Source organism: Phytophthora ramorum (assembly GCF_020800215.1).
Source record: "Phytophthora ramorum isolate Pr-102 chromosome Unknown Phyram_PR-102_s0003, whole genome shotgun sequence".
Classification (NCBI taxonomy): domain Eukaryota; phylum Oomycota; class Peronosporomycetes; order Peronosporales; family Peronosporaceae; genus Phytophthora; species Phytophthora ramorum.
In genome coordinates, this window is record NW_027150649.1 from 2,000,556 (window position 1) to 2,023,509 (window position 22,954).

At 55.4% G+C, this 22,954-nt stretch overlaps 11 protein-coding genes across 11 annotated transcripts; 7 read left to right on the top strand and 4 right to left on the bottom strand.

Annotated features, from left to right (window-relative positions):
* Nucleotides 1-74: 74 nt before the first annotated feature.
* On the top strand, nucleotides 75-1,466 carry KRP23_3795 (uncharacterized protein; the record flags this gene model as incomplete). The annotated part of the gene is made up of 2 exons (XM_067888694.1): nucleotides 75-818; nucleotides 879-1,466. The coding sequence occupies 2 exons, from the start codon at nucleotides 75-77 to the stop codon at nucleotides 1,464-1,466; spliced, it is 1,332 nt and encodes a 443-aa protein (XP_067747912.1).
* Nucleotides 1,467-1,595: 129 nt separating this feature from the next.
* KRP23_3796 (Mitogen-activated protein kinase kinase 3) lies at nucleotides 1,596-4,122 on the top strand (the record flags this gene model as incomplete). The annotated part of the gene is made up of 7 exons (XM_067888695.1): nucleotides 1,596-1,640; nucleotides 1,706-1,726; nucleotides 1,798-1,844; nucleotides 1,906-3,280; nucleotides 3,355-3,480; nucleotides 3,550-3,917; nucleotides 3,987-4,122. The coding sequence occupies 7 exons, from the start codon at nucleotides 1,596-1,598 to the stop codon at nucleotides 4,120-4,122; spliced, it is 2,118 nt and encodes a 705-aa protein (XP_067747913.1).
* Nucleotides 4,123-4,295: 173 nt separating this feature from the next.
* Nucleotides 4,296-6,749, bottom strand: KRP23_3797 (Hybrid signal transduction histidine kinase K; the record flags this gene model as incomplete). Its single annotated transcript, XM_067888697.1, has 1 exon — nucleotides 4,296-6,749. The coding sequence occupies one exon, from the start codon at nucleotides 6,747-6,749 to the stop codon at nucleotides 4,296-4,298; it is 2,454 nt and encodes an 817-aa protein (XP_067747914.1).
* A 2,602-nt stretch (nucleotides 6,750-9,351) lies between these two features.
* Nucleotides 9,352-10,277, bottom strand: KRP23_3798 (Phytochrome 1; the record flags this gene model as incomplete). Its single annotated transcript, XM_067888698.1, has 2 exons — nucleotides 9,352-9,372; nucleotides 9,438-10,277. The coding sequence occupies 2 exons, from the start codon at nucleotides 10,275-10,277 to the stop codon at nucleotides 9,352-9,354; spliced, it is 861 nt and encodes a 286-aa protein (XP_067747915.1).
* A 1,579-nt stretch (nucleotides 10,278-11,856) lies between these two features.
* KRP23_3799 (Ras-related protein RABC1) lies at nucleotides 11,857-13,123 on the bottom strand (the record flags this gene model as incomplete). The annotated part of the gene is made up of 8 exons (XM_067888699.1): nucleotides 11,857-11,964; nucleotides 12,033-12,155; nucleotides 12,219-12,343; nucleotides 12,423-12,557; nucleotides 12,691-12,746; nucleotides 12,811-12,886; nucleotides 13,029-13,036; nucleotides 13,113-13,123. 8 exons carry the CDS (start codon nucleotides 13,121-13,123, stop codon nucleotides 11,857-11,859), a joined length of 642 nt encoding a protein of 213 aa, XP_067747916.1.
* Nucleotides 13,124-13,212: 89 nt separating this feature from the next.
* Nucleotides 13,213-13,827, top strand: KRP23_3800 (Proteasome assembly chaperone 3; the record flags this gene model as incomplete). The annotated part of the gene is made up of 4 exons (XM_067888700.1): nucleotides 13,213-13,260; nucleotides 13,326-13,418; nucleotides 13,486-13,607; nucleotides 13,698-13,827. The coding sequence occupies 4 exons, from the start codon at nucleotides 13,213-13,215 to the stop codon at nucleotides 13,825-13,827; spliced, it is 393 nt and encodes a 130-aa protein (XP_067747917.1).
* A 908-nt stretch (nucleotides 13,828-14,735) lies between these two features.
* KRP23_3801 (uncharacterized protein) lies at nucleotides 14,736-15,057 on the top strand (the record flags this gene model as incomplete). Its single annotated transcript, XM_067888701.1, has 2 exons — nucleotides 14,736-14,763; nucleotides 14,825-15,057. 2 exons carry the CDS (start codon nucleotides 14,736-14,738, stop codon nucleotides 15,055-15,057), a joined length of 261 nt encoding a protein of 86 aa, XP_067747918.1.
* A 265-nt stretch (nucleotides 15,058-15,322) lies between these two features.
* Nucleotides 15,323-16,971, top strand: KRP23_3802 (GTPase Era; the record flags this gene model as incomplete). Its single annotated transcript, XM_067888702.1, has 2 exons — nucleotides 15,323-16,750; nucleotides 16,831-16,971. The coding sequence occupies 2 exons, from the start codon at nucleotides 15,323-15,325 to the stop codon at nucleotides 16,969-16,971; spliced, it is 1,569 nt and encodes a 522-aa protein (XP_067747919.1).
* Nucleotides 16,972-17,150: 179 nt separating this feature from the next.
* Nucleotides 17,151-18,502, top strand: KRP23_3803 (Protein SGT1-like protein A; the record flags this gene model as incomplete). The annotated part of the gene is made up of 5 exons (XM_067888703.1): nucleotides 17,151-17,374; nucleotides 17,437-17,576; nucleotides 17,637-17,751; nucleotides 17,817-18,315; nucleotides 18,392-18,502. 5 exons carry the CDS (start codon nucleotides 17,151-17,153, stop codon nucleotides 18,500-18,502), a joined length of 1,089 nt encoding a protein of 362 aa, XP_067747920.1.
* Nucleotides 18,503-18,657: 155 nt separating this feature from the next.
* Nucleotides 18,658-19,372, top strand: KRP23_3804 (histone H3-like centromeric protein hH3v; the record flags this gene model as incomplete). Its single annotated transcript, XM_067888704.1, has 2 exons — nucleotides 18,658-19,211; nucleotides 19,276-19,372. The coding sequence occupies 2 exons, from the start codon at nucleotides 18,658-18,660 to the stop codon at nucleotides 19,370-19,372; spliced, it is 651 nt and encodes a 216-aa protein (XP_067747921.1).
* Nucleotides 19,373-19,658: 286 nt separating this feature from the next.
* Nucleotides 19,659-22,500, bottom strand: KRP23_3805 (putative ankyrin repeat protein; the record flags this gene model as incomplete). The annotated part of the gene is made up of 10 exons (XM_067888705.1): nucleotides 19,659-19,844; nucleotides 19,924-19,984; nucleotides 20,059-20,204; nucleotides 20,281-20,429; nucleotides 20,515-21,210; nucleotides 21,281-21,392; nucleotides 21,474-21,508; nucleotides 21,601-21,748; nucleotides 21,818-21,865; nucleotides 21,937-22,500. The coding sequence occupies 10 exons, from the start codon at nucleotides 22,498-22,500 to the stop codon at nucleotides 19,659-19,661; spliced, it is 2,145 nt and encodes a 714-aa protein (XP_067747922.1).
* Nucleotides 22,501-22,954: the final 454 nt, after the last annotated feature.

Genomic DNA, 22,954 nt, shown 5'->3' on the forward strand with positions numbered 1-22,954 from the left:
GGTGAGCAAGTACAACTTTACCAGTGATTGTTCATGAAACGACACTAGCGTAGATCATTTGGCCAGGAGACACTATGGTGGGCAGTCAAGCTCGCACTAGTAAGGGGGTGCCGAGATATCCTCCGTGGTTGCAGAAAGCTTTGAAAGTGAAGGACGAGACCGAGCAGTTCTGGATCAAGCAGCAACAACTATCAGAGGCTCAGCGACAGAAGCAGCAGCGTCCTAGGTCGAGAACGCCGGGTCTCGCTTCGACAGCCCAAGCTGCGTCAAATCAGGCTGCAGCAAGCAGCCACAAGAGCGAACCTTTCGTGAACGTGTGGGTCAGTATTGCAGCCGACGATGTCCAAGCGGTCAAGACGTTCCTAGAAGAAGACAGAAGTCGCTTCTTCTTGCGAAAGGATTATCTTCGTAGTGCTGGCAACGGTGTCGAAGGCAGCGGGGGAGGAGGAGAGTCCCTTCTGCATGAAGCGAGCTACCTCGGGTCTCTGCAGGTCGTCCGCTTCCTGATCGCGTTCATGCAGACCCATTTCATGCCGGAGACTTGTCAAGAAGCTGTCAATGCCATCGACACGCAGTACAGTCTCACAACGCCCATGATCGCGGCGTGCCGAAACTCTCTCGGCGCTATTGCGAACCGCGTGGAGGTTTTGAAGCTGCTAGTGGAAGCTGGAGGTGACACGGGGCGCGGCGATTCCCACGGCGATACGGTGCTTCATTGGTGCGCTCGAAACGCACAAGTTTTGCTACTACGCTACCTGTTGAAGCACACAGACGCGGTTGTAGTCGCGCTGTCCGCTGAAAACTACAAGAAACAAAAGGTAAGTGTCACTGCGTCGGGGCTGCTTTGCATGCCGTTGAGCTAATCTCATGCTGTGCAGCCTCTTGACATTGCGAAGCTGCAGCTACAGCGCAATAGCTGCCTGTCGACTCTCACTGTGCACGAGTTGCTGCAGGGCGTGGACCCTACGTGCAATCTGCGCATGAAGATGCTGAGCATCCAGCGCAATGAGGCGCTTGATCGTGTGCGGGAATCTGCATCCGTGCAGGAACAGCTCGCTGCTGTGATGGAGGCGTCGGAGCTGCTCGTGCCCAAGGCTGAGAAGTTGTGGCGAGAGACGCTGGAGCTCGCGGAAAGAAGACGCAAGGATGAGGAGCAGCAGCACGTCGACGCAGAGATCAAGCTGGCCAACGCTGCCGCTCGCGAGTGGCTGGAGACTAAGGACGGCAAGCTCTTCGTGAAGAAGCAGATCCCGTTGGCCATAGCCGACGTCAAGCAGGCAGTGCACAGCGGCAAGATGCCCAAGCCGAAAGACTTGAAACTCGCGGCCAAGCAGCGCGTGCAAGACCTGTTCTGCGTCGAGAAGGAGCAGAGCGCCAGGAAATCGGCCACCGAGAGGTTCATAGCCCACCGCGCGCCGTACCCTCGGGACCGAGTCACCGAACTGCGTCGCTTGCTAAACCTGTAACCTCGATAACTTCAACTTGAGCTCCAATCAGAGGGCGCCAAATCTTTCGCGTCGCTTCACTGTCAAGCGTAACGGCTTTCGGCAGGTGTCCGCAGCATTGTCTCGGCCTCATTGCACGACGGCGAAGCGATGATGAAGGCGACAAACGATGAAGAATTGGAGGCTAAACCGCAGGTTTGTGCATGCCATCGCTACAATATGAAGATTCGTGGTTGGTAACTTGACATTTGCGTGGACAGGTGGCCAAGGCTGAGTCCAAGGTGCGTTGTAGCCGTAGATTGTATGCTAGATCCGGTTCTTACTCACATGGTTGTCTTGCTTCTGTGCGAAGAGCTCCTCTATCCCAAGGTTCGCTACTCCGACCGATGAAAGACGAGCGTACGTCGGCACCGCTCGTTAACTTCGACCTGAGAAAGCGTAATGACCTTTGTGAATGCAGTGCCTCTCACCTTGCAGACGCCGAAGATAAAGCGTCGGGGCTAGTGCGTGCAGATAGCGGCGTGAAGGAGTCAAAGTTGAAACAGCCTGAAGTGAAGATTTTGGATCGACACAGGCCGGGGAATTCCTCTTCGCCATCGATGGCAGATGACTCGGGTGCGTTTGAGCCTGCTCGTCGAGCTGAAAGTAAACTCGAGCACTCTCAGGATAGTTCACTGCACACTGCACGCAGTGTGCAGTCCTTGGCCAACGATATGCGACGAATTCGATCGATGCGAACGGATCCTGATGAGGCGTCAACTACTGACGACGGTGGTCGCAAACCCAAAGTCGCCGAAAAGAAAAAGAGTAGCGATGGGCGTCTTGGAGCTGCTGGTGGAGGACGCATGCGACCTGCGCAGATCAAATTGGAGATCGCTGATTTCGAGCCGATGCTGAACATTGATTGTCCGCCAGGACAGGGAGCACCCGGGCGCCAGGCGACCAAAAGTCCCAAATTGTCGACACCAAGCGGCTTCAGTTCGAGACCAGGAGCTTCGACATCACCAACGGCCTCATCCACGGGCAAGAAAGGCATCCAGCGCAACTTTGTGCAAGGTCTTGGCTCCGATTTTCAGCTAGACTTGCAGAGCAGCGGAACAGATCGATTGGAGCGGTCGTACGACTTGTCTGCGTCTGGTACCTTTGACGCGGTGGGCTTCCAGATCAAGCAAACAGGGCTCACTCGGTCCCCTGATCGAGACTCTGAAGGTCCTTCAAGCACTCAGTCTGACAAGAGACAACAGCCATCCAACACCAAGAAGCACTTGGTAAAACTAGGCGTTCTTGGACGTGGAGCTAGCGGCGTGGTGCACAAAGCTCTCCACGTTCCGTCGTTGATGCTCGTGGCGGTGAAAGTCATTCCAGTGTTCGAGCATGAGAAGAGGCATCAACTCATCGCGGAGCTGAAGGCCCTGTACAACAATCTCTCCACTCTGTCAGACGCTGATGATGCCGAGACTGCACGGCAAAGTGTGGCGTGTCCGGAACTTGTCTGTCTGTACGACGCCTTCATGAACCCGAACGAGGGGAACGTCTCAATTGTGGTCGAATACATGGATGGCGGATCACTACAAGACATCGTCGATACAGGCGGCTGTACCAGCGAGGTCGTGCTCTCGAATATCTCTTTCCGGGTGCTCAAGGGGCTTACTTTTCTCCACAGCACGCATCAGCTGCACCGCGACATCAAACCCAGCAATCTGCTCATCAATCATTTCGGCGATGTCAAAGTATCAGACTTTGGCATCGTCCGTGAAATGGAAAGCTCCATGGCTAAGGCGACGACGTTCGTGGGGACGCTCACCTATATGTCCCCGGAACGCATTGCCAGCGAGGTGAGTGACCCTTGTGCGCTTCATCAGTCGACAGGAGCTGTTCATACTCAATGTTGTGGTACATTACCTTGCAGGAATACTCGTACAAATCGGATGTGTGGTCTTTCGGGCTCTCCATCATGACTTGTGCCCTCGGCAAGTTCCCGTACTCGTCGCGAGGTGGGTACTGGGAACTGCTCCACATGATCCGCAACGAGCCGGTACGTTCTTGAGCATTATAGTAGCACTTCCAATGGTGTAGTATCTCTTACCGATTGTTTGTGGCATAGCCTCCTCGGCTACCGGAAGGGGAGTTCTCGGACCTCTTCTGCGATTTCTTGGACAAGTGCCTCAAGAAGGACCAAACGGAGCGGTGGAGCGTCAAGCAGCTACTCAACCACGAGTTCATCCTCAAGCACTGTGCAAGTCAATCGACGCCAAGTCCAGGTGGCAGGATGTCAACCTCAGGGGCTGATAGAGAGGATGTCGGTGCGAAAAACGCCGATGACGAGAGCAAAGAGCAAGCCGAAGTGGACGAAATCGTGCAAAAAGTGGCGGAGCATTACTTCAAAGACGCGAAAGAGCTCATCAAAGAGCACGGCTACACACTGGACGACATCGTCGTGTGGATTCAGCTGCTCCCAGCCATGCAGAAAGTGTGAGTATCTTCTGGTTCATAGGATACGTTTGCCTGGCGTTCTTACCTTTTTGATGCATGCTATTGCAGTAAACTTTCACGGTTTGCTGAGCAGATCGGTGCCAGTCGTACGCTTGTGTGCGCCAAGTTCCAAGAGGCCATGAACGACCTGCTCACTGACATCGAGGAAGCCTACTTCAACGACGCAAAGCAACAATCCAAATAGTCGAGGCCGAACAGCACCGCCTTCAAAAAAGACAATCAATTATAACTTACGTTTGTGCGGCGCAATGAAGTAGGCGGCAGACAAGCTGCTCGAAAGCGCTCTATCGATCCTCTCCTTTGTCTCCACGCTTGCCGACTTTATATAAAAAGAAAATACCACCAATACAACTGGGGTTACATGACCACGCAGCCGCTGTCGCCTCCTCCACCACTCTTCTTCGTGTCCTGGTTTGCACCGCTGCCACTCGCGCGGAAAGAGAAATTCCGTCGAAGGTAGCCGCGCAGCGCCCGATGCTCCCTCTTTAGCAGATGGAGTGAATCCTTCAGCACGGCGTGGTCGTCCGCAGTAGCGGTTTCTTCCATCACGAGCTCAGTAGCTAGTTGCACACGGAATGCTGCCTTGGAAACCCGCATCGCAGCGACGTAAGCCGACGATCCCTTGAGCGAGTGACTTTCGCGTCGCAGAACCACGAAATCGGCATCGGAGTAGGCATCCTCGATGCGCCGCATAAACTCCTCACTTAATCCCGCATACTTTTCAAGTAGACTGACGAACAAGCTCTCGTTGTCCCCGCATTGCTCTACTCCGCGCGCGTAATCGACTGGATCGCCCATCGGTATCTCCACATCGCCCGGTGCCATTGTAGTCGAGTTGGCTCGCACCGTCTTGTGCATTACCACGGTCGAGCTCACCGCGTTTTCAGCGGTATCGTGCTGGTTGTTACTATCGTCCGACGATGATGAATGCGCTATGGGCTCTGTGGCATTCATGGGGTAGATTCCCGCTGCCTTTGCTGCAGCGAACAAATTCGTACCAACAATGCTCGAGGCATTAACCAGATGCCCAGCATGCACGACAGCCACCTCACGCTGATTATCCATTGGGCCAATCGTTTGTCCAAGGGTCCCTGAACTGGATTGGTTGCTCTTGCTCTCGCTAATTGTCGTCATCGCCATCAGCAACGCCTCGGAGCCTGCTGCCATCTGAATTCCACCTGGCTGGCCGATCATCATGGGATCTTCAAGTTCTAGGTCCGAGATGGCGCGGTCTAAGTCTAGCTTCTCCTTGTGCCTTGACGCCGCGACCAAGTTGGCAGCGTTTTGGCTACATAACGCTAGGTCGGCAGGATCTACGGAATCATCTCGTGCGGGTCGGGTGCAGTGCTGACCCAAGAAGCGAACACGCATCCACTTGCGAATAGCCTTCCGTAGCTCTGTCTTTGAAATAGGCTTGACGATGAATTCATCCATTCCAGCATCCAGACACTTCTTGCGGTCACCACTCATAGCGTAGGCTGTAACGCCGATGATAGGGATACGCGGAAGCTTGTGCTGTCTCTCAAAGATGCGAATATTGCGGGTAGAGTCGTACCCATTCATGATAGGCATTTCGCAATCCATCAACACGATGTCGTATGAGTCGTGGTGCTCCATGTACATTTGGTAAGCATCCTGACCGTTCGTCTCCCACTGGAGGAGGTGATTATCTTCCATGAAGAAGCTCTTGACGACTTCCCAGTTAAACTCATTGTCCTCCACCACCAAGATCCGAGCATGTTTTGGCACCAGCTCTGACATTGATGCATTGTGCCTGGCATTACTGGCTGCTAGAGAAGGAACAGCGCTCACGTCGGCAGGCAAAATAGCCGGGAACTTCTGGATAGGGTCATCTTCCTCGTCATCTGGGCGACGCACAACAACCGTGAAGAAAAACTCTGAGCCTTCGCCCAGTTCACTGTCGACGTCAATGTCACCATCCATGAGCTCCACGAGCTGTTTGCAGATTGCAAGACCCAATCCAGATCCGGTGGGGTTGTTCTTGCGCGTCCGCTCTAGTTTGGTGAACAGCGAGAACAACCGTGATTTTTCCTCGTCATCCATACCGACACCTGTATCAATGACTTGGAACAAAAGTTTGACACAATGTTTTGGAAGGTCAGGCGACGGCACCATGTTGCACCGGACTGTGATCGATCCCTCGTTCGTGAACTTGATGGCATTCGACAGTAAGTTCAGCAGGACCTGACGAAGTCGACTGACATCACCAATGACGCGCTTTGGAACCTTCGGTGAGCATTCTAACGTGAGCTTGATATGCTTTTCACGCGCCTTGAACTTGAAAATCTCCACTGAATACTCCAGCAAATCTTGCATCTGAAAAGGATCCGCCGAGATCTCCATGTGCCCTGCCTCAATCTTCGACAAATCGAGAATGTCGTTAATGAGGTTCAGCAGCAGCGATCCAGAAATGTACGCAATGTGCACGTATCGCTCAGGTGTTTTATCCAGATGTTGGTCACGCAGCAGCTCCAGCATACCAAGCACACCATTCAAAGGTGTTCTTAGCTCGTGGCTGAACGAAGCCAGGAAGTTAACCTTGGCCGCCTCCATGTGCTTCTTCGCTGTATAATCTTGGCCCACACCAATCACACCACGAATATTACCGTGCATGTCTTTCTTGCTGGAAGCATTCACAAGCAATAACAATGGATGTCCGGCAGCGGTCGTCATAGGCAATTCCATTTCCTCGACATCAATACCAATCAATGCTTGGCTCAACAGTTTCCGTACCTCCGGCCGATTCTCGGCATTAATGAACGCATCCACCAACGACTGTCCTAGAACCATTGACTTGTGGTAACCAGTGATCTCCTCAATCTTTTGGTTCCACTCGTTGATTTCTCCATCTGTGTTAACACCAAAGATGGGGGCGTTTGCCGTATCAATGAGTCGAAAGTATTCATGTTCCTGAGCAATGCGGTCGGTGATGTCCTGGCCGATTCCCACTACGCCAACGATGTTGCCATGCATGTCATTCCGTGGCGTGGCATTTAGAAGAATCTCAATGCGCGTACCCGGGCGAGTAATGAGGGGGAACTCAAAGTTTCCAGTTTGAATGCCATTAAGTGCCTTGGTGAACACGTCTGCCACGATAGGTCGATACTCGGGAGAAATAAATGTTTCCACCAGGTTCTCTCCAATAACTTCTGCTGTCGAGTACTTCGTAATTTGAGCTGCCTTCTTATTCCAAATGTTCACGCACAAATTTGCATCCACGCCAAAGATCGGTGCATTTGCTGTGTCAATCAGACGTGTGTACTCTTGCTCCTGCACGATGCGATCGGTCAAATCCTGGCCGATGCCTACAACACCAACAATTCCACCGTGCTGATCAAACCTAGCCGTCGCATTCATCCGAATGTTAACGGTGCGCCCATTTTTCTTCTTCAGTTCGAGCTCGAAATTTGATGTTTCATCGCCGTCCAAAGCCTTCCACAAGATGGTTTCCACTGCATCGCCGTACTCTTCGGGGACAGCCCAGCTCATTAGATCTTTTCCAAGCGCCTCCTCTTTCGAGTATTGAGTCATTTCCGCAGTCTTGTGATTCCAGATGTTGATTAGACCCTGTGAATCTACACCAAAGATCGGAGCATTTGCCTTCTCAATCAAACGTGCATACTCTTGCTCTTGTGCAATTCGATCAGTAATATCTTGGCCGATACCCACCATACCAATAACAGTCCCGTGCTCATTAAACCGAGGTGTTGCGTTTAGCAGAATTTCGACCCGGCGACCAGCTTTCGTGACCAGTGGGAACTCAAAGTTTGCGGTCTCAATTCCGTCTAGAGCCTTTGACAAGACAGCGCTTACAGCGTCACGGTAGTCCTCCGTGATAAACTTTTCCACCAGGTTCTCCCCCACAACTTCTTTCGTTGAATACTGCATAATTTCTGCAGCCTTCTTGTTCCAGATGTTCACACGACCCTCGCTATCCACTCCAAAGATTGGAGCGTTGGCAGTGTCAATAAGTCGGCTGTATTCCTGCTCTTGGGCGATCCGCTCCGTAATATCCTGGCCAATACTTACGACACCGACAATTTCGCCCAATTCATTGTACCGCGGAGTGGCGTTCAGCAAAATTTCCACGCGACGCCCGGACTTGGTAATAAGTGGAAAGTTAAAGTTGGCAGTCTGCACACCGTTCAACGCCTGCGATAGCACCAATCCTACAGCCGAGCGGTAGCCCTCCGATATAAACTCTTGCACCAAGTCCTTCCCGATTACCTCGTCAGCTGTAAACTGTGTGATTTCAGCAGACTTGTCGTTCCAAATATTTACGAGACCAGCTATGTTGACACCAAAAATGGGTGCGTTTGCCGTGTCGATCAGTCGACTGTACTCTTGTTCTTGCACAATACGCTCCGTGATATCCTGGCCGATGCCGACAACGCCAATGATGTCGCCGTGCTGGTTGTAGCGCGGCGTAGCGTTCAGCAAAATATCTACACGTCGCCCGGTCTTTGTGATCAACGGAAACTCGAAGTTTGCTGTGCCTTCCCCCTCCATGGCCTTGGACATAACCTCCGACACGCCAGAACGGTAGTCTTGGGGAATAAAACCCTCAACCAAACGTGTTCCACGTGCCTCAAGCACTGTGTACTCTGTAATAGCGACAGCTTTACGATTCCAGATATCCACGCGGCCCTCCATATCGATACCGAAAATTGGCGCATTAGCCGTATCAATAAGCCGAATGTACTCTTCTTCCTGCGCCCGCTGGTCGGTGAAGTCTTGCCCGATTCCTACCACACCGGTGATCTTTCCGCCGTTGTCAAAGCGCGGCGTAGCATTCAGTAAAATGTCCAGCTGTCGGCCGCTTCTCGTCATCAAGGGAAACTCAAAGTTTGCAGTTTCGACACCACCCATTGCCTTTGAAAGCACGTCCGCCACAGTATCGCGCGCGTGCTCTGCGATGAAACCGACCATGTCTTTGCCAATTGCTTGGCTATACGAGTAACCTGTGATAGTCGCCGCCTTCTTATTCCAAATTGTGACGCGGAACTGCTTGTCCACGCCCACTATAGGCGCGTTGGCCGTGTCAATAAGGCGGCTGTACTCTTGCTCCTGCACGATTCGCTCTGTGATATCTTGGCCAATGCCGACCACTCCTACAATTGCACCGGCGTGGTTGAAGCGCGGTGTAGCGTTCAGCAGGATCTCCACCTTCCGACCGTATTTTGTGATCAGGGGAAACTCGAAGTTAGCGGTCTCGATGCCATTCAGAGCCTTTTGGAACACTGCAGCCACATCTTCACGGTAGTCTTCGTGGATCAAGAACGACACCAGGTCGACGCCCATGACTTCACCCGGCCAGTACTCACTGATCTGAGCAGCCTTCTTGTTGAAAATCACCACGCAGCCTTCCGTGTCCACTCCGAATATGGGGGCGTTAGCTGAGTCCACGAGCTTGCTGTACTCCATCTCGCTCGCGTTGCGCGCTGTCACATCCTGCCCAATTGCCACGATACGGCTAACCGTTGTGCCAGTTCCGTCGACACTGACTTGCGGAGTCAGACTCAAAAGCAGCTCTACGCGCGCGCCGCCGGCAGTCACTAGCGGCAGCTCAAACTCGGACACCGACGTGTTGGTCAATGCAACACGTGCCAGAAGCTCCCCTACGAGCACGCGGAAGTCTTCATGCACCAGGTCAACGAGCGGCGTGCCCAGGACCTGGTCGATGCCGTAACCAGTGAGCGCCTCTACCTTGGGGTTCCACAGAATAATGCGGCCATGGCGGTCGAGCTCGACGATGGGGGCGCTCGCCTGCTGCGTCACACGCGCGTACTGCGAGCCCTGCATCTGCCACCCCGTCACGATCTGTCCAATGGCCACGACGCTCGACACGTTGCTGTCGTCCACGTCGGCCGTCAAGTTCACGAGCAGCTTGAGGTTACGGCCGAGCTCGGGCGTGTGCAGCTCGATCTCGATGTCGCGCACCGTGGCCTCCACGTCGGCTAGGGCCTGCTCGAGGCTGCGCGTGACTTGCGCCGTTTTGGGGCCCGACACGAGCTCGGCCAGCGGCCGGCCAACCACGTCCGCTGCAAGCAAGCCCGACAGCTGCGAGAGCTTCTGGTTCCAGAACGTCACGTGGCCCGCGGCGTTCACGGCGAGCGCGGGCGCGTTGGCCTCGTTTAGGATCCGGAACAGGCGCGACAATGCGATGGCCGGCCGGCGGTCGATGCCGCCGCTGCTGCTGCAGTTGCTGCTGCGCCGCGAGCGCCGCGCGCCGGTGGCCTGCGTCTTGTTGTGGCCGGAGCTGCACGTCGTGGGTGCTGCGGCGTCCGCGTGCTGACAAGCTGCTGCTCCTGTGTCCATGAGGCTCACTTGGCAACTGCAAACTGCGGCAGAACGGCCGGAAAGTCGAAAGAAAGGGCGCCGTCCCACGGCCGAGCGGCGACTCAAAAGCGGCGTATGTCGAGGCGGGAAGCGCGGCTTGAGGCTTGAGGCTGCTGCTGGCTGCTGGTTGCTGGTTGCTGGCTGCTGGCTGCTGCGGCGGCGCGCGGCTTTTCTATTGTAGTGTCGGCGGCGCGCTCTCCCCAGCCTTTCTCGGGCTCCCAGAGCCTGCGCGTGGCGGATTTGTAAGGCCGAAATGCGGAAATGAAATGGTCTCTGGGCGCGACGGCTGGCGCACTTGAGGATTGTATGGGGGATACAAACGCCAAGTGTTTACTAACGTGAAGACACCCGCTCTGGTCCACTCAGCAACGTCTGGCGGTAAGTTTCCGCCAATGACGAACCAGCCCCGCCGAAAGCGATACGTCTCGATGGGCATGGTGGATGGCATTCAACCGACTGTCTGCCCGACGGCGATGGCACTGTCATCGTGGCAAAGTTGCAGAACGCCGCGCGGGCATGGATTCGCGCAGCGGAAGGCTGCCGTCTTCGGCCCGCGTAGAGGCCGCGCCCGCGCAATATTTCGTGTAGGATAGGTTGAGCGCGATTTGACTGCGATGCCACGTTGCAGGCTCTGGTGCGGGTGCTCCAAAGGAGGAGATCTTAAAGGAGACCGAACCCACCTTGCAGCAGCGCACCCGCACCGAATCATGGGCTTTTCCCGGCGATCATCGCGCCTCAAGTCGCTGCTTCAAAAGAGCCGCATGGGACTCGGAGCGCCTATATTTGTCCCCGGCTTTCAATGTGGCAACAGCAACACGGCTTTCCTGTAGACTGTACTAGTAAACGGCTTCAAATGTGGTGCCAACAGCAAGAGGGCACAGCGGCAACCCTCGAAGGCAGATCGGCCGACAACCCTCGAAGACTGCCATTCCTGCTGGTGCAACAATCCACGCGGGTGAACTTCATCGCGAAAGTCCAGGATGGCCGTTTTACGGCGAAATGGCAAATTGACAAGCTCATTTGCTCATGAACTTGCCTTGCGAGAGCAAAACATGTCACCGTGGCGCGAACGAAAACGTGCCGGCCCTACCGCCGATAGGCTGACGCATGGATGCGAGTGGGCCTTGACATCGCTCGGACGCGCAGGCAAAAGCGTTGGTGCGACATGGTCGCTGCTACTGTGGGCAGTCACTTCACCGACAGTGAGCACTCGCTGACTCAGCTGGACGAAAGAGCAAACGGGAGGACGTCCTGGGGAACATGTATTGTTTTTCCTGTTTCTGTTTGGGGCCCCGCGGTGGGCGGCCCCGTTTTCCTCGTCTCCTCGTCTCCTTCGCTCCGCCCGCATCTCCGCAGGTCCCGACTTCAGCCACACATTCACAGCCCTTCAGCTCCAGGCACGAACGCGCCGCGCAGTGGCAACGCGTGTCGAGCAAGCCCTGCCTCCTCATCGTGGTGAGATGAGAAGCAAGCACGCAAGAACGATCGTGACACGCGCAGACGCCGCCGCGGCCCGCCAGCAGGTGGGCGGACATCAACATCAAAACCGTGGGTCTCTCTAACAGCAACCGCTGCCGCTGCCGCCGCTTTTCTCCATCTTGCCATCGAGCTTCCGTCCGCGGCTGCGTGGTGCCGTGTTGGACAGAAGCGCAGGGTTCTCCAGGATCTGAACGACAGCATCGTCAATGTCAGCTACTGAGAAAGCGACGCAGTAAAACGTACACGAAGCCCCACCTTTTGCACTACTTCGTTGAACACTTGCTGGATGCCGATCTTGGTCTTTGCGCTGCTTTCGACAAACAGCATGCCTTTAGATCGCGCCCAGTCTTCGGCCTCCCGGCGGCTCACCACTCGTTCCTATTGTCAACAGCGCCAGCCATTAGATCACCCCGCGCACTATTAAACCAAGACGTACTATACCTTGTCAATCTTGTTGCCCACAAGGAGCTTCACTACATCGCGGCCGCCAGCCGGACTGTACACCTCCACCTCCTGCAGCCACAAGTCCAGGTTCTCAAACGTGTCTCTCCGGGCGACATCATACACTGTTCACAGCAAAAAAACATGGCTGCAGCGTTAGCGACCTCCAGTCCTCACTCACCCACCCACGACGCTGCTGCCTACCCAGGACGATTCCCTGCGCGCCTCTATAATACGAACTGGTCAGTGTGCGGAAGCGCTCCTGGCCGGCCGTGTCCCAAATCGTCATCTTGATCTTCTTGCCGTCCACCTGCATCATCTTCACCTTGAAGTCCACACCTGGGCGACACCAAGACGTTCATTGATCAGTCAGTGCTCCGGACGTCCACATGCAGTCAAGGCCAGGCCCCTTCAAGATAAGGCAGTCCAGCTCCAGCCCCCTCATTAAGGGTTGCACTTGACTTCACCTTACCAATAGTACTTTGCAGGTTGTCGTCGAACGTGTCGTCCGTGAACCGAAGCAGCATGCTGTCAGCAAGCAGAGAACGAGGTCAGTGTCGGTCAGAACCCGCCAGCTCTCGCTGCCACGCACCTGCTTTTGCCGACGCCGGCGTCTCCGATCAGCAGGAGCTTAAACAAGTGGTCATAGCCGTCCATTGCAACTGGAACTGCGTCGCCACAACAAACCTGTCGTTAGAACGAAGAGCTACGCGGGCTTCTAGCGCTTGGGGAGAGGCGATTCCGCGCGGATCTCGAGCGCCCGCACGACGGAGAGCACACAGCCACACGGGGGAGACGCGTTTACAGTACCTGCTGGGCTGAAGCGGGACGGGGACCGGGGCTGCGATTCTCTTGGGCTTCCTTCTCCCGACGAGGCCAGTCTCTGTATTGGACCAGAAAACCATCGCGGTATTTTCAACCAATCAGAAGCGGGCACCTCTCTTTACTGCATACAGTTCATCCTCTACTTGCATAGCGCCATCAATCAATTGGCATGGCGGAGGCGGCACCATCGGCGCTGCTCACGCAGAAGGACCGAAAGGTGCAGGCGCAAGAGGTAGATGTGTACACGTGTTGCTAACTGACCGAGGAAGCTATTCTATGCAGGACATCAATGGAGTCCCCACGGATATCGCCGTGTCGATCTTCGCTGACCGCGTGTTCATCGTCGTGACGCAGCTGGGCACCTTCGGCACGCTGGTACGTTGGGAGTTCAATAGCAGCTTGGGTGGAGTGTGGCTGACGAGTGGGTTAAATGTTGCTGCAGGTGGAGGCGCAACAGAAGGACGCGATCAGCGGCAAGTTCCAGCCGGACATCCACGTTCGCTTGGGGCGCCGTGACGACCCGCTGCTGTTGGTGTATGCGCGGCAGTTCTTGGAGCATTTCGGGTGCGTCATCGGATGATCGATGAAATGCAAAGGATGAGGGAGGATTGACTAATGGGGTGTCTTCTTTGTGTGTATTCTTGACGAGTGCAGCGTTCCTGTCGGTCTGCCCATTTTGGCGGCCATTGGGCTGAAGGATCGGTCGTCCGACACGTTTGAAGTTGTCATGCAGAGTGTGAAGGAGCTGTTTGCCCAGATCCAGAGTGCGCAGGGGCAGCCGTAGTGTTCATAAAGTCTCCATCAAGCGAACATGAAGCTGTGAAAAGCAGCTGGGGTGTCCCTCGCATGGTGCCTGTTGTGCATGCATCCAGAGTTTGATCTCCAACGACCGGATACAGCAACTGAGCCTGTCGTGCGAGTCTAGCAAACGTGTTTTGCTAAAATCGGACCGGGAACGCACGCAGTCTTTGCCGGTAGAACACTGTGCTCAACGTCCACGGACTCTGCTGTTTGCCCATGCGCATGCCAGAAACGGCGGCAAGATTACATTTTGCCAAACAAAAATAAGGAAATTAACCACTCCTCGACTGTAGGCTTGCTGTGTGACTCCTGCATACAGAATGCACACCTTGCAGTCGCCCGCACGGCGGCTCCATCGCTCACGATCTCCAGGTGATCAACTATTATGTCACTCTCGCAGCTCGTAGCGTGTGTTGCGTGCAAGAAGGCGGGCCGCGCCAGTTTAGCCAGCCCAAGCATTCGTGTGCGAGGTCACTTCGGTTGCAAAGTTTCAACTCTACAGCTAGTAACGCACAGGAGAGTGAGAGCAGCCTTCATGTTGACGTTGCCCGATCGTGCAGATCGGGGTGGGGGAAATGCAGGCGTCACTAGGAAGGGCAGCGCAAGCGGAAGCCCGACCTCCATTGTTGCGCAGGCCCCCTGTGCTGGTGGTCTTGGCGGCTTTTATTCCCGAATTTCTTTCCATAATAGTATGGCGTGCTGTGGTTGGCTCTCCATATAATGCGACGCTGCCATTGGCTGGCGTCGTTAAGATGCGACGTTGAAGTTGGGCTCGGTCTCTTCAACGGGCGCGACCCGTCGAGTCCCGAAAGACGACCCGCTCTCTCAGTTTGCAATTTGCCAGCTCCTGCGCAACCGCGTCTCGATCCAACCAAGCCACGCCCCGCCACGATGTCCAAGACTTCCTCCGTCGACGCCGGTGCGCATCCCGTCGTCTGCAGCTGCTGTTGCCAGTGACTAATGTGTGTGATCTGCTACAGACTCGGCCGCCAAGTCCGAGTGCCTGGAGCTCTTCCGCGCGCTGAAGAACAAGGACGAGCTCTCGCGTTCGTGCAAGGAGATCATGCAGCTGATCACGGCCAACGACAAGGGCGTCATGGAGAACGAGCCCCTCAACACGTACGGCGGCAGTCGGACCCGCGGCGGCATCAGCCACGCGGCACTACAGCGCCGCTTCACGGGCAAGATGTCGGGCGTCCGCCTCTCGGGGTAAATCGTGCTCGTCCCAGCCAATCGAGTCGAGCCCAGCCCCACTCGTTGCGTAGCGTTCATCTCCCAATCGTCAAAAAAGTAACAGAGCCTTGTAGAGGGGTGTCCATCGGCCTGGGGCGGCCGAGCCTAGCTGTACCAATATCCCTCGTCAAAATTATCCATTTCACCCGCAATCATTCCGTCTCCAATTGGGTTTTTCTTCGCTCCACCTCCTTGTTTATTCACCTGGGTGATTGCGCTCTCGCCATTCAATCCGTCATACAATAATGGAGCTGCTGTTCCGTGGCGCGGCGCCGGTGCGTGCGCTGCCCCAGGGCCGCGTGCTCGTGGCCACGTACCGCTCCAAGCGCAGCCAGGCCAAGCGCGAGGCGTTCCGCGCGACCAGCGGCTCGCCAGTCACCGACAAGAGGCAGCAGCAGAAGAAGAAACAATACAAGGAGAAGCGCCCGCCGCGCTACGAGTCTGCGCCGCGCGTGGAGGAGCCGCCGCGCCCGACGCTCGAGGAGATCAACCGCGAATGGGCCAAGATGCGTATGCGCTCGATGATCGTCCCACCCGCTGTGGTTCCGGCCCGCACGCGCAAAGAGATCGAGAACAAGCGCCGCATGCGGCGTCTGGGACTGCTGCCCGAGGACGAGGAGGAGGGCGACGGCGTGGGTGCCTTCGACCCACGCAACAACGGGTTCGTGGGCAAGAAGAAGTCGCGAGAGTCGCCATCCAAGCCGCTGCACTTCCGTGAAGGACGGACCTCCAAAGAGGAGAAGGAGGCTGACGCAGAGAGATACAGGAACACAGGGCGGATGCCGTCGAGACGACCGGTGAGCATGAAGGCCAAGCAGTTCACGAACCTTACGCAGGCGCCAGATAACGTGGTGGAGCGCGAGTTTCTGATCCCGGACGAGCCACCGCACCCGAAGGCCCTGGATCTGGCGGTCATTGGACGCCCGAATGCAGGCAAGTCGTCGATCATGAACCGCCTGCTGAATGTCACGGTCTCGGCCGTGTCACCCAAGTACAACACGACCCGAGACCGAGTTCTGGGCATTTTTACGGAGGGCGACGCGCAGCTCTCGTTCTACGACACGCCTGGACTCATTAAGCCCAAGGAGAGCCACGAGTATGTGCAGACATTGGTGACCACGGCCGCGGAGACGTTGCAGGGTGTGGACTTGTCCATGCTGGTGGTGGACTCCGTGAAGCGTCTCGATGAGGCGGCCCTAGAGGCGTTGGAGAAGGTGCTGACGACGTCGGCGCAGGTTTGCTCTCCTACCATGCTCGTGATGAACAAGTACGACCTCGTCGGCCCTCGCGAGAAGATCAACCTGGAGTTCAAGGTCAAGGAGGTGTCCCAGATGATCGAGGAGATTTACAGCAAGCACTATAATGCCGATGGAGCTTCCCTGTCAATTGACCCGCTGGCCTACATCGGCGACAACAGCATCAAGGTTTCGGCTACGAAGGGCTATGGAATGGACCGCTTGAGGAAGACGCTGCTCTCGCTGGCAGTCGACCGTCCGTGGAGCTACCACTCGTCCATGCACTCCGACATGTCGGACTTGGATTTAGTGACGGAGATCATCCGTGAGAAGCTCTTCTGCCGCTTTAACAAGGAGCTGCCGTACACGTTCGAGCAGGAGAACGTTGGCTGGACCAAGTTCACAGACAAGAGCGTTCGTATCGACCAGGATATCTTCGTACGTTGTCCGTTTTGCTTGCATGTGGCGTGTTCTACCTTTCTAACTATCGCGCTGTTTGTTCCTGTGTTGTGCTGCAGGTCCCTGCTGCTCGTGTTCGCAAGATGGTGGTCGGGCACAACGGCGACACAATCCGCTCCGTGGGCATGGCGGCTCGAGACGAGATCGAGGAGCTGCTCCAGCGCAAGGTGCACTTGTACCTGAACGTTCGTGTCCGCTAGATAGAATCTTGTCTTTGGACAACAGTAGACTTGTTAAGAGCAAGCAGAATAGCTAGGAAAAATACAATCAGCATTTCATCCGATTCACCGTCCAAGAGTGAACATGGCTACCATTTCCAGCTAAGTCCGAGTTTGCTGCAGAAAATCTGTCGAAAGGCCTCACTTCTAGAACGGCCCAGATGGAGTTCAAGCACGAGGGTAACGCGCTATTCGTGGACGAGGCATACGAGGAGGCCGTGCGCTGCTACTCTCGCGCACTGGAGACGCAGCCGCAGGACGCAGACACGCTGTCTAAGCGCGCGGCGGCCTACCTGAAGCTGCACAAGCTGCGCGAAGCTGCGGCGGACGCGTTGCGAGCCACGGAACTGGACGCGACGTTGCACCTGGCGCACATGCGTCATGGGTGGGTCTTTGCTGCAATTGATAAACACAATTGGACTGACGATCTAGTGTGTAACATGGCAGCGTGGCGCAGTTCGAATTGGAGCAGTACGCGGAGGCCAAGCTTGTGTTCCAGCGGGGCAGAGAGTCGGCGCCCAAGGCCAATGAAGCGTTGGCCAAGCGCTTCCAGACTTGGATCCGCAAATGCGACGCGGAGATGAACAGTGAGTGTGAATATTGGAGAGGCTTTGGAGGCGGCTGCTAATGAGGCTGGTCTGTTGCAGGTGACGGAGAGGCGGAGATGATTGTTCCGGATGAGTCTGCGCCAGTGCGAAGCTCTACGCCCGGCAACCAGAGTGCTGCTGTAGTTGCACCGTTGCCGACGAAGCCGACGATCCGGTGAGTGAATTGGTTGAAGTGGTGGATTGGTTGGTGGGTAAGTGCTGACGCTGGTTTGGTTGCAGTCATGAGTGGTACCAGTCGGGTACCCACGTGACGGTCTCAATCCTCCAGAAAAAGCTCGCACAAGACGATGTGGAGGTTTCTATTGAGCCGAAGCAACTTTATGTGCGAGTGAAAGTTGATGGGGAATTTGTGGACGCCTTCAACGAGCGTCTATTTGACGAAGTTGTTCCGGACGAAAGCTCGTACAAGGTGCTTGGCTCGAAAGTCGAGTTGAAGCTCAAGAAGAAGAGCGGCGGAATGCACTGGGACAAGCTCGAAGAAGCTGTGTACCAGTCAGGTGCGCAAGTTGTGACCGGTCCTGCGGCTGTCTTCGAAGCCAAGCCGGAGAGTGTGCCGCGGCCGTACGCGAGCGGCCGCGACTGGAACCAGATCGAGAAGGTCATCGGCGAGGAGCTGGAGGCGGAGAAGCCTGAAGGCGAGGAAGCAATGCAGAAGCTCTTCCGCGATATTTATGCCAAGGCCGACGAGAACACGCGCAAGGCCATGAACAAGTCCTTTGTGCGTGGCTGCTTGCGTTGTGAATGAAGTGTGCGAATCGTCTGCTAACTTTCTCTCTGTGATCAATTGGATGTAGCAAACGTCTGGCGGTACCGTGTTGTCCACCAACTGGAAGGAGGTGGTCGACAAGGACTACGAGAAAGAGCGCACGGCACCTAATGGAATGGAGTGGAAGAAGTGGGGGTAGCCCTCTTTAGCAAGTTGCACCACGTCACGGACGAAACTTCACAAATGTCCTAATGCTACTTTTTCACCTCTAATTTCATATCCATCTTCCAATCACCATCGCCCAATATCGACCCATTTCAAAGGTTTGAATATTCCAGCTATTCTCACATCACCATGTCGTCAACACCCGCCGCACCGGCCAGCGACGCCTCCAGCAGCAGCGTCACCGACAGCGGCACGGACGAGTCCACGCCTCCGAGCTCTCCACGTGTGTCTCCGCCCTTCGCTGCCACCAAGCGCAGGCCCATGCCGCCTCCCGCGCCAACGTCCGCGTCCTCCGCGTCTCCGCCATCCCCGCCGCCCAATTTGCCGGGACGACGGCCGTCCGTAGCCCCCGTGGGGCGACAGGCCGCCATCCACGCGACGCCCACAGCGCCCAGACGCAAGGCCAAGCGCAAGGCCACGCCACCGCAACGCCGTCCTAGTAGCAGCCCCACTACCATCACGCAGTCGGCCAAAAGACGGAGGAAGCCGGGTGAGGTGGCGCTGCGGGAGATCCGCCTGCTGCAGCGCTCCACCAAGCTGCTGATGCGGAAACTGCCGTTCGCACGCGTGGTTCGGGAGATCCAGACCGAGTTCACGGGCGTGGCCTTCCGCTGGCAGGCCGAGGCACTGCTGGCGCTGCAAGAAGCAACCGAGACGTACCTCGTGCGCACTTTCGAAGACGCGTACGTGGAGTTGCAGTTGATGCTAGAGGAGGAGGCTGATTTGTGGTTTGTGGTTGAATCGCAGGAATTTGTGTGCGATCCACGGCAAGCGCGTAACGCTGCAGGTGAAAGATGTGCAGCTATCGCTGAGGATTCGCGGCATTCGACCGACAGTTTCGTAGATGAAAGTTGTGGTCGAGAGGGACATGTTGCTTTATTTTCTTGCATAATGGGGCGTACGTATATGCCTTCAACTGCCGTTGTGATGTCAATTGCTGTTGTTTTCCATGTTGAGGAGCAGTGCAAGAAGCCTGTGAAAATAATGAGGGTATGCGTCCATGGATTGGACTTGAAGAGAGTGAAAGTTGGAGTTGACGTCGAAAGGTTTTGGGAGGGAAATAGGCGTCAGTTCGATGTTAACAGCCGTAGCAGTTCAATGCGCTACAAAATGGGACGGCGCTGGTAGATTTATGGCGGGCTTTCCAGCACCACAGGCTTGACGTTTGATGGCGAGCCTGGCCATTCTTCGGTACCCTTGAAGCGATCTTGAAGCCGCTGAAGCGAGGCTCGAGGTTTCAGAGGCTTTGAAAACGTCGGGCGTCCGAGACGGCGTTTGGCGATACCTTGACCGATTGCAGCCATAGTTCCCAAGCACTGTTGTCACGTGCAGGCGACAATTGGTGAGGACGTGAGGACATACAAGGTTGACATCTGCTAGCAATAGCTCACGTACCAACGAATGACCGCTGCGTTGCGGACAATAATGTTGGCAGGCTGCTAAACCAGAGGTGCATCTGCCCATGAAACGATCCGCATCCTCGCCCGTCAGTAACCCCCAACTTACAGAGTTGCAAAAATTGCAACTTACTCCTTCGAATCGAAAACCTGCTTAGCTGAACGCCTCCATTCAGCAACAATCGCTCTCGCATCAGTTCCGCTCGGGATCGGTCCGAGCTTGACAGCCACCTCGTACTCACTTTCTGGGTCCAGGAATTGGTAATCTTGGAACAGCTCCTGTACATGGATACCAGATAGGTTTGTAAGTCCTCCAACGAGTCATGCTGAAACAAGCAATAGTATTGAAGCAAACCTGCTCGCTGCTCATCTGGTCTTCGTATTTGTTGCCTGGCTCACGCTCCCATATGCGTTTGACTGCAACATAGGGAGGTAGCCGAGACGAGCATGCTCCTGCCAGGTACGCCTTCACCGTGGCAGCTTCCTTCCCATCATACTTGCGATCTGTGCATCATGAGTGGAAGCACGCGTAAGTGATGGCAAGACAGACTTCAACCCATCCACAACCCCTCTCGTCGTTCCAACTTACCGAGGCGAATCTCTTGGGTCTGTGCGTTGTATTCGATAGCAAAATACTCCGACGAGCCGATTGATAGGCGATCGTCCAACGGAAAATACTTTGACACATCCTCCGATGAAATTGCAATCTCGCTTTCTGGCGTTAGAGCAAGCGTTCCGGGAAAAGCTTGCGTCGAGGCCTTGAACAACACCGCATAATACCAGACTTGACGAGTCTTGGCAACAGTAGTGCTTTGATCAGCATAGTACAAAGCGGTGCGAGAGTCTACCGATGGCGCCGTGGAGGACGAGGATATCGACCACTTCCGCGGCGGCAAGGCTTCCAGAGCTTGCACTTCAGCTTCCTTCATTGCCACATCGCCATCAATAGGTGGCACACTGGGCGTGTTACTCGCTGTATCATCCACCTGGGCGTCACTTTGAGCAGGATCTGCCATTTCCACCTTGAGATTTTGAATGAGTTTCAGCAGTACCCCAATCCACGTCGGGTCAGCGAATGTGCCAGCGTTTAGTGCAGGTGAAATGAGCGACAGCCCATATCCATCAGCCTCAATTTTGAGATTGATAATAAATTCTGGGTCCCAATTGATCGTGTTCGTGAGGATTGTGTCAAGTCGAACCACTTGTGAAGCAGGCACGACATCGAACAGCATGGGAACGCGCTCTTGCAGGACTCGATCAAACGCTACCCTGTCCTCATTTGTGACTGCATATTGATTGAATGGACTCGTTAGTGATATCTCTTCAACATGTACACATACAAGCTGGTTAGTTACCTTCTAGCAGTGCATTTAGCATTGCTGTCGCCTGTCGAGTGAATGTGCTTATGTGCTGCTGCAGGCAGAACCCGGAAAGCCCTTTTAGGAATATAGCTGATGCAATCGCTCTCTGTGATCATGAAAAAATCCATAGTCGTTAGGTAGTCTGCAATAATCTCGTATGTTGAAGCGCTGATACTTGGATACTTACCGAGAGCGGAATTGACTCCGACCTGGAGCAAATACCTGGCACAACAACATAGCACACAACAAACCAGGAGCACATCAAATCAGCAAAAGTGTACCGAAAATGCAGGAATAGCAAGGGCTTGCCATACTTCGCATCGCCGCTCTTTCCGCTTGAACCAGTGTCTGAACAACTTCCTCCGGCGGCCTCGACAGCGTTCGAACCAGCGATAGCGCCGTGAGACCGGATCTGTCCTGAGCAGTTGTATCGGCTCCTCGTTCAAGCAGCGCTTGCACCACCTGCACCGCATCGCCAGCACAGAGAATTAAACACACAAGGCAAAATCCATCAAACGCGAGGCTATCAACCTCTTGGTACCCTCCCATAGCCGCAACATGCAGCGGCGTTTGTCCAAACTGTCGCCAACACCCCACACAAGTCACCAATTGAAGCCTATTGCAATGCAGCTAGCAGCAGCTGCGCCTACCACATCCCGGACGTTCGGGTCGAAGTCCACTCGGTCCATGAGCAGATGCACGAGCTTCACTTTGACCTTTTCTCGCGCAGTGGAGACCCCCACGGCCACATGAAGCAGCGTCGCGCCTGCTTCATTGCGGATAGTACGTAGATCCAGCTTCCAGTGCCGCAGCCCATCGCGCGTGGGGATGGAGCCCGTGTCCAGGTACGTCGTGAGTACCGCCACTTTGCCGGAGCTGGCCTGGTCGAAGAGTGCATGCAAGACGCCGTTGGCCGATCCCTTGGCCGTCGTGTACTGTGCTGCCTGTCGGAAGGCCACATCCTCTTCCTCGCGGCGGTCCAGAGCGGCTAGAAGCTGCGTCTGGAGCTGCGCGACCTGCAGCTGCAGCACTTTGGGGTCGGGAGGAGAGGCGTTTGGGTCTTGCTGAGCACTGATAGAACCCGCAGGACTCAGAATCTGGCGACACGAGATCTCCAGGTGCTGCAGTCGATGCTGCGCCTCGTCTATCATGGCCAGGAGCGAGCGGTCGGGCGCGTTGGCGGACGCCGCGGGCGCATGCTCGCGCTCGGACATGATTCCTCGGAAATGGATACGCTTTTGGAGGAGTTTGATTGGCTTGAGTTTTATCCAGTTATAGCACAACTGGTGATGTGATCATTGGAGCTCGTCGCCAGAGATCACGACGCCGGGGTGCGCAGGTGAGCCCCTGCACAGAGCTTGGCGATGCCTCATCGGCGTGCATTATAGCACTGCCAGGCTGGTAACCAGCGTGGTTGAACAAACAGCCTTTTCGGCTATAATAGCTATGGACTCTCGTGCATACTGTACATTACGACCATACATGTACGACCATCAATGCTCTTCAACAATTGAGGAGGCACCACCACTGGCCCAGCGGCGCTGGGACGGAATACGTGAAAGCTAACCGTGGTAACAAAGAGTTCAAGTCCGCAAGGCCGTGCAGTGCGCGACGGGCTTCGGGTTGGTCGGACGGATGCCGTCGGACATTGACTCAGGGGACAATCGC